General features: G+C 43.0%; 1 protein-coding gene across 1 annotated transcript; it reads right to left on the bottom strand.

Moving 5' to 3' along the window:
* Window positions 1–1118: 1118 nt before the first annotated feature.
* GPR61 (G protein-coupled receptor 61) lies at window positions 1119–3343 on the bottom strand. Its single transcript, XM_060231596.1, has one exon. It carries the CDS (start codon window positions 2939–2941, stop codon window positions 1577–1579), a length of 1365 nt encoding a protein of 454 aa, XP_060087579.1. The 5' UTR covers window positions 2942–3343; the 3' UTR covers window positions 1119–1576.
* Window positions 3344–8601: the final 5258 nt, after the last annotated feature.

Below are 8601 nucleotides of genomic sequence, written 5' to 3'. Positions count from 1 at the left end.
ACCCCTCTGGACAAGGATAGATAAAGGTTTAAATAAAGAGGTCACATCTAGCTTGACCCTGACACTAAAGACACTGCTAGAATGATCACTTGTCACACCGGTGGCACTGCAAACGCAGAAATCAAGAGGGAAGTAGAGCCTCTGTGACAGAGGCACTAACTAGCATGGAAGTGGGATATCACTATTGCCAGTGCTTTGGCGCAAAGACTGATTTGCCAGTAGCACTGATCCTATTTGTTGTTATGGATAGTGAAGATACCAGTCATCCACAGATCCCTTCATCTGGAAATATCAAGGCAGACAATCCAGTTTTCAGGAAACGTCCTATGGCATCTGTGGAAGATGCAACAGTGACTGGATTCACAGAATGAAATAGGGAGAGAGGTGTGTTTAAAGTGGGAAACACCTGCATTCTGTACATAGCTTGAACTTGCTAGGTCTAACTTGGAACAAGTTGCTGGAAGACAACAGGATATGGGAAGATTGTGCTGGGTGTATTGTGTGGAACAAGAAGCCTTGAGGCAATTAGTGATGAAGGTGGCTATATATCCTGTTTGGATGTGAAAGGGTATAAACCACATAAAAGCCTAACTGGTGACATTTAATTTCCAGTGACATTTAATTTCCAACTTTTAGGGGCACAAATGCACTGGAAGCTTAGCATGACAATGATCCTACTGAGGGGAGGCAATGAGTCACCATGCCCCCCCAGGTACAGAGACCCATTGCTTCACCACCACCATCCATGGAAGAAGTCTCAAACAATCCTCCCTGTGATGACTGTGCATTTTACTTTCCTTTGCAGAAACCAATGGTTTCTATTGAAGTCAGCTGCCACAGGAATTCAGTTCAAATGGGACAAAACCTGGTTCCTGCTGGCAGTGGGATCCCCAGTGTCTAGTAGACTGCCTGTCAAGGAGAAAGCCTTCTAATGGCGTGTATTGACTCCTTGACTTCTGAAACAGCAAGCAAATACAGTCCATCAGAATGATGGACATTTTGCTTGCAGGATATGAACATCAATCTTTAAAACATTCCTATGCCATCAAGGCCAATTGTTCTGCCTCAGTTCCTGTCTCCATCTACCCTTCTCTGACTCAGTCATACCCTGTACTCTTGATCTACAAGTCAACAAAATCAGCTTGTGGGAGGTGGGCTGCAAGGAGAGATCCTTACTAGCCCCCTTCTTTTTCAATTGGGTCCACTCTTCACATAGGTAAATTCAAATGAAGTTATAAAAGGGGCTAGCAAATACCATAGATGGCAGGTACCAACAAAATTTTGAAAACTGGAAAGGGACTGATAGAAACTGTGGGACATTTTGAAACAAGGCTTCTTTTAACTCTGACTCATAAGAATGAGGTTGAGATGGATGGAGAGCAATTCTCATCCCACACTGGTCAAAAAAGAATAAAATGACTGAGATTCTAGTTGCAGGTGTTTCTTGGCTTGAACAGTGAGCTGAAGAGATATGGTTCCAGTGGCATAGTTGTATTTATTAAATACCCCCACCCACTGCTATGTTCTGCATTATTTCACACACCAGTAGAACTAGATTGTCAAGTGCAAAAAACGGCTACAGCTCAGGCTTGGGTGAACGTGCTGCCCTGATGTAGCTGTCAGAGACAGTGATGTCATTGTTCATGTGTTGGTCCAGGAACTCTGATGTCTCCTCTGCTATTTGTCCTGGGATACGGAAATCAATGGTAGGCTGGTCCCTGTTAGGGCTAGGATGGGTGCAAACATTTCTTGCCTCAGCACTGCAGCCTGTTCCTTGCAGGAACTGCAAGAAATTCTCCTCAATGGAACCTTCCCTACTTGGTAGCCTAAGGTCCTCCTCTGGTGGCTGCTTGAAGAAACATGTTAGGTGCTTGCTGAGTTCTCCTCGGATCTGTCGGTTGAGGCACCCGTAGAAGAAAGGGTTGGATGTGAAAGAAAAGTAGCCAATCCATGTGACCACATTCTCTGTCAGCCGGCCAGGGAAATGGGAGCTCAGTGCAGAATAGAGATGAAAGGAGAAATATGGCAACCAGCAAAAGAGGAACTGGCCTCCCACTGCTAGGAGGATGATGGCAGCCTTTCCTCCTCCAAACATCCTTTGGGGAGTAGTCCGAGGGGCTCCTGAGCTAGTCACCATAGTGGATCTACTGCTAAGGGACTCTGATCTCTGCCGTGGGGTATCCATCCAGGTAGGGAGTGGACCATGATGCATGGCAGCTACCCTGGCTACTTTGAACATGCTGCAATAGACAACCAAAATAATGAAGACTGGCAGGAGGAAGTAGAAAACAGCAAAGAAGACTACAAAAAATTTGCAGTAGGCACTCTGACTCCACTGCAAAGTACAGCTGTGTCCACTGTATGCTGAGGAGCCACCCAAGCGGTCTTGGGAGAGCCATCCCAGGATGGGGATGATGGACATGACTACTGCCTTTATCCAGACTCCAACAAGTACACAGACCACCAGGCCTACGGTCATCTTGACCTCATACCGCATGGGGTGCACCACATAGTAGTAGCGTTCAACATTAATGGCTGAGATTGAGAGGATGCACATGGTGGTGAAGCAAACACTAAGGAACAAGTAAGCACGGCAAAGGGCATCCCCAAAGATGGTGCCATCAAAAAAGGCTGAGTTGGACAACATGGCCAGGGGCATGAGGGTGAGAGCAGCCAGGAGATCCACCAGACAGAGGTGGAACACAAACACGAACTTCCTCAGTGCTGGTGTCTTTATAATGACCGTCATAATGGCTACATTGCCTACAATGGCTGTCAAGTCAATCAAGAGCATGAAGAAGAGACCCACAGACTCAGAAGCCACATCTCTTGTCTTGGCATCCAGGCTGGCATTGATATGCATGGAGCTCTGGGATGTCTGCAGCAACCTTCTTATCCTGGCGGAATTCCACACCCATTGAGTGGGGAGAGAAGGCTCCATGGAGACTAGCACCTCCCTTCACAAGTCCATCACCCATCCTATTTTGGCTCTCCAGAGAGTTATCAGAGAGAATCAACAGCGGTAATGAGAACCAGCAACCCCAAGCCCACAGCATTACATTCTTGCCATCTTCTTGGCCAATTTTATCTCCCAGGAGAATAACCTTGTCCTCTGAGGGCTATTGCACCTCCCAGTGCACCTCAGTCCTGCAAGCCATTATACCCTTGGACTTTAATTGGGTGTTACTGTTTTCATCTCATTTTGATTGTATATCTTTGGGCGTAGCATGGCATAATGGAAAGACCATGGGATCTGTGCTGGTTATGAAGAAAGGTCCCTTCCTCACTAACTATGTAGATTCTTACTGGATCTCTTGATGTGCTTTGTCCCAGACAAATGTTAGCACCTACAAATAAACATATTTACAGATTACCTGTCAGACAAAGAGAATCCTGGAACATTTCCTGAAGAAATTTACAAGTAAGCGCTTGCTTCATTACTAAACAGCCCTGGTCCCTGCAGGGGAAAAAGAGCTGGGATAATATAATGGGCACTGTGCAGGGCCATCCTTAATGGCAATGGATGACATTTATTTAGTGTATTTACTGCATTTATACCCCACTTTTCTTCCCAAGTAGGGACCCTAAGTGGCTTACATTATTCTATTCTGTTCTGTTTTATCCTCATAACTCTGCGAGGTAGGTTAGGCTGAGAATGTGTGGCTGGCCCAAGGTCACACAGCAGGCTTCCCTGGCAGAGAGGGGATTCAAACCTGGGTCTCCCATGTTCTGGTCTGACACTCCAACCAATACACTCTGCACTTTACATGTTGTAAACTTGGTAGTACAGGGGCAGTGAAAGTGCCCTTGGTTCCTGGTTCAGAGACATCTTGCAGTTGGGAAGCTCCAGGCAGGTAATGAGACCTCTGTCTCTGTGGGCTGTTCCAGGCCATCCTATCTTTGCAGAGTACACAGTTTTTACTCAGTGGGGATATAGAATGCAAATGTCTGTTCTCCAGAATGCACTTCTGTTACACGAATATTACATTTCCCCAGCACTCAAACAGTAAGTGTTTCCATTGTCCATGTGAGTGCTATAGATGCTTATTGAATAGTGTCAGTGACACAAGTGTGTACTGGTGACACAGATTATACATGCTATGCTGTGAATGCCTGTAGGTTTTAATTTATTTTTAACGCAACACTACTAACATAGGAGCACTTGCCCAATGTCTGTAAGATACAGCAGTCTTCCTTTTCAGGAACTGTGGCTCCAGCTCTCCTGTGCCTGAACATAAAGCACTATAGTGTTTTTGTAAATAAAAAAAAAGAAAGCAACAGAATCATGGCAGGTTCCTTGCAGCTGTACCCCTTCTATAATATGTGAACCAAGAATGACACAATTAGGGACTTGTACAAGTGTTGTGTTCAGGGTAGAATTGTATTGGGGCATGCACTGATGGATCTTTTGGATGAGCCCTCACGCATCTGCAGAATAATATTGCAATGTAGGTCACTATAACAAGAAATATGACACCCTTCCAAAGGCCACCAAGTGAATGCCGGACTCCCTGCAAGTCTTCTTGGCCTAGCTCTCAGTTCGTCTGCTCAGTCAGAACATGCTGGAATACAGAGTTCCTTGGAGTTCACTCTCACCCATGACCCTTCTTAAAATCTTAGAGGTTAAATAAAACTTGTTTAGTAATTAATGACTGTATAAAGGATATTGATTTCCATGAAATATTGTCTAAAGTCAGAAGTGCGTGCTCTCTCCTATTATTTAACTTAGCTCCAATGATCCCACATCAATATGCACATTACCTACCTATATTAACATTTCCAAGGTATCACCATGCTTTTTTGCTGGCTAGATTTAACATGCTACCATCTGAACTCCTGTCAGGAAGATACAAAAACATCCCATCTAATTGTAGATATTGTCCTTGCTCTGTTAACCTGATTGCAACTTTGGTTCATGTGTTGTTCTATGTGCAGGCATGCTTGGATTTACTGGAACCTGTGTTGACTGATAAACTGTTCTCCAAGCAGAAAGCTCTCAGATATCTTATTGGCAGGGGTGACCAAAGAACTACAGTATCTCTGACAAAGTTTCTGTGTTCTGAAGTGAAACTACAGGCTAAGATAACATCCAGTGCATCATTTACTCAGATTCTAACCTTTTAACTGTTAGACATATTAGGACAAGTGAGGTATAGGGAGATTTTATGTGGATAATTATTTTATATTAGTATTTTTATTATCTGTTTTACTCTCCTTCTAAAAGGTATGTGGGCCATAATAAAGACTGATTGACTGCCTGACATTTTCACCCCTGAGGATGAGGACAGCAACGTTCAAATGCTGTGGGTCCAGAACATGCTCTAGCCTGAGTTTTTGTCTATCATTGGAAACTGGAGAGATACAGGTTCTCGTTGAGGAGCAAGCAAAGAGTTTTCCAACACATGGCCCTTCGACCTTGTTCAAGCCCATCACACTCAGTTTATGCGTATGTGTGAATATTATGAATGTATAACATAAAACATGTGTGTGAGAGAGTGTGTCAATTACTTGCTATATGGAAATCCCTGTGTAGAAGCAACTGTTATAGATATAAATTTAAAATAGGGCCCAGTCATTCTTGATGCTTGGGCAGGCACATTCTCCTTTTCCTGTCTAATTGCAGTTATGTAGATTTGTAATCTGTGTTAGTTTGCATGGTTGTAAGTGGTTTTGATCTGAGATAGAATGAATCCTCATTAACGTCATGCTTCCTCCAGATTTTCTTCCTCAATTTACTCTTTCTTTCTGATAAGTATACAGCATTCCTCCCTGTTTAAAGGGAAATTGTTAATGCACCTTCAGTTACAACTGTAATACTATCTCAGTGCCACTGCTAATATCTAAATTTGTTGTTTAAAGTGTGTTGGACCTGATTTCAGTTACGCTATGGTCTATTTACAGCATTCTAAGTGTGTGAGGCATGTTCAAATGGAATTTAATGCATATCATAACTTCGAATTGTGAGGATTTCTACAGACCTCCGCAGTTCAACAGCATATTTGCATTTTCATTGAAAGCAGCCACCTCTGTTGTAAGGATAAAAGGTAAAGGTAATCCCTTGTGCAAGCACCAGTCATTTCTGACTCTGGGGTGACATTGCTTTCACAACATTTATTTTCATGGCAGACTTTTTACAGGGTGGTTTGCCATTGCCTTCCTCAGTCATTTACACTTTACCCCCAGCAAGCTAGGTACTCATTTTACCGACCTCGGAAGGATGGAAAGCTGAGTCAATCTTGAGCCAGCTACCTGAACCCAGCTTCCGCTGGGATCGAACTCAGGTTTTGAGCAGAGCTTGGGCTGCAATACTGCAGGTTATCACTCTGCACCATGGGGCTCTTTAAGGATAGATCATGGTAAATATTTGTTTAGTTTGCCCCCCAATGGAGAAGAAGTACAGCATGGCCAGAATCTAGATGCATGGGACTAGGATGGGTTGATGGCTACCAGGATCTGTGCATACAGAGCCCTAAAGGGGCAGAGGGTTTAATCCAAAGAAGAGTAAAATACACATTTCAGGTTTACAGCCCATCTTCAGGAACCTATTTCAAGCTACATGCAAAATTGAAGGGAAACAAAAATCAAATAGGCACAATTGCCCAAAAGACTACCTTGAATCTCACAACACATACATTTAGAAAACACATTTTTTAATATGAAGTACCATAGAAATTTTAATATGAGGGATCATAAAATTTACTTCCAAACAGAATTTTCTGAATTTCAAAATGCAAATTATTCTATGAAAATTATGCAGAAAAACTTGGAACTGTATTTCTAAATGTTATCTAAACAGAAGCAAACTGAGCAAGTAAAATATTCTTACAAAGCAAGCTGCTATGTCTTGAGCATATGATCCAGTACTGGGTACAAATCTGGTATGCAACAGTAACAGATACCCACCAGTAACAAATACAGATGGATCCATAACTTATTAATGATTGAACACTTCTGCCAGTTTAGCCTAATGCAGTTTCTGGAGAAAAGTTAGCACAACCAGTTCATGGAGGAAACTGTCCAAGTTATAAATGGTAAATCATTTTTACCTGAGAAGTTTTACCTTGGAAGTTTACCTTACAACAGCCATAATTGCAGTGTATCCTTTGAATTGCTTAATTCAGCTGATGCAGTTTCGACACAAATCTCCAGCACCTTTGCAGGACAGTAAGGCCTAATTTAAATATGATACTGATTGGGGGCAAAAGCCCAGGGACTTGGTATTTTGCACTGGTAGCAGCCCAGTTTAAACAAGATGATTTGCAAGTTAAAAGTCCTGCAGCTTAAAGTTTTTGCCTTGTCAACATCCCACTGAAATCAAACATGAGACCAAGTCAGACTGTGGTTGGCAGGCAAAAGCTGTGTAGAAAACAACAGAAGTGAGATTCAGTGTGTTTCTGCTTTAGGAAGGGAAGGAGCTATATTCATTTCTAATCGCATACATTTCTGTACCCATTTGATCTCTTGAGTGTTTTTCTCATAACACATCTGACATTTCACTCTATCCCAGAACCAAGTGCAAGCACCCAGAAAGTGTGTGTTACTTGCCTTCTTCAGTTGCACAGAAGCAAGAAACAGCTGATTGACCATTGTTTCTTAAAGAAGGGCCATGTTGCACTTGCAATCCACCACTTTCCTTGCACACCAATTTGACAATTATTCTTCGAACATAGACCTGGGGGGAAAAAATAAAAGGCATATCTCTGAAGACAACTGTTCTGTTGGTTCCAATAAGCTGCACTGTGTTCTGCTTGATGCTGTTACACCCATAGGCGCAATGCCTGAAGGAAAGACATGTCTGGAGGGGGCAATGCATCGGAAAGGAATCCTGCTTGCCCCATCTTTTTCAGTGCTCCTCTGAAGCATTCCACAGCACTGACCACTTGTAGGACATTTGATCAGATGGCCACTGCTAATGAGGCAGCTACTTCACTCCTATTCCCAACCTTGACTCTCAGCCCTAGTCTTAGCAGTCGCTTTCCATGCAGCAAAGAGGAATTAAGGTGTTTCTGACACCCCCCTCCCCCCAAGTTTTCTTATTCTGAGTGAGGTTCAAGTAGTGAGAACTCCCACTTTGAACGCAGAAAGTCTCAGATTCTGGGTATCTCCACTGAAAGAATTTCAGGAAGCAAGTATCCGGAAATACTTTTATTTGCTTGAGACTGGACAGCAGTTGCCAGTTAGCATTGACAGTACTGAGCTATGTGACCCATTGAGCTGAGTTGGTAGGAGGCAGCTTCCTATGATGCTGGGATTGTGGAAAAAAGAAGCTCTTCCAATGCCCCAAAGAGTGCCTCCCTAAGATTTCCAGGTGTTCTTTAAGGATGTTCTCTTTAAAAAGAAAAGTATTTCATTTTCTTCAACACCAAACATAATGGATTTCCCTCATCTCTATACTTCCCACTTCCAAAGAATATCAAATATACTTCATTTCAGATATTACAGCTCCAAAATAGTCCTCATTTCTGAAATTGTTGTCCACCTTCCCTATTGATTCAGGAGTGATTGTGCAGGTAAGTGCTGTTCTCCAGCCATAGAAAAGGACCTTATCTGTCTACAGAAAACACCCACTCACACATACATAGACACACACACACCCCTCCT

The sequence above is a fragment of the Heteronotia binoei genome, chromosome 2 (genome assembly GCF_032191835.1).
Source record: "Heteronotia binoei isolate CCM8104 ecotype False Entrance Well chromosome 2, APGP_CSIRO_Hbin_v1, whole genome shotgun sequence".
NCBI lineage: Eukaryota > Metazoa > Chordata > Lepidosauria > Squamata > Gekkonidae > Heteronotia > Heteronotia binoei.
Note: the sequence above shows the minus strand (reverse complement) of the source record. Positions and strands in the feature narration are given on the sequence as shown.

What these genes read in the sequence shown, in the direction of transcription:
- GPR61 (XM_060231596.1), bottom strand. Translation starts at nt 2,941, where the DNA reads ATGGAGCCTTCTCTCCCCACTCAATGGGTGTGGAATTCCGCCAGGATA.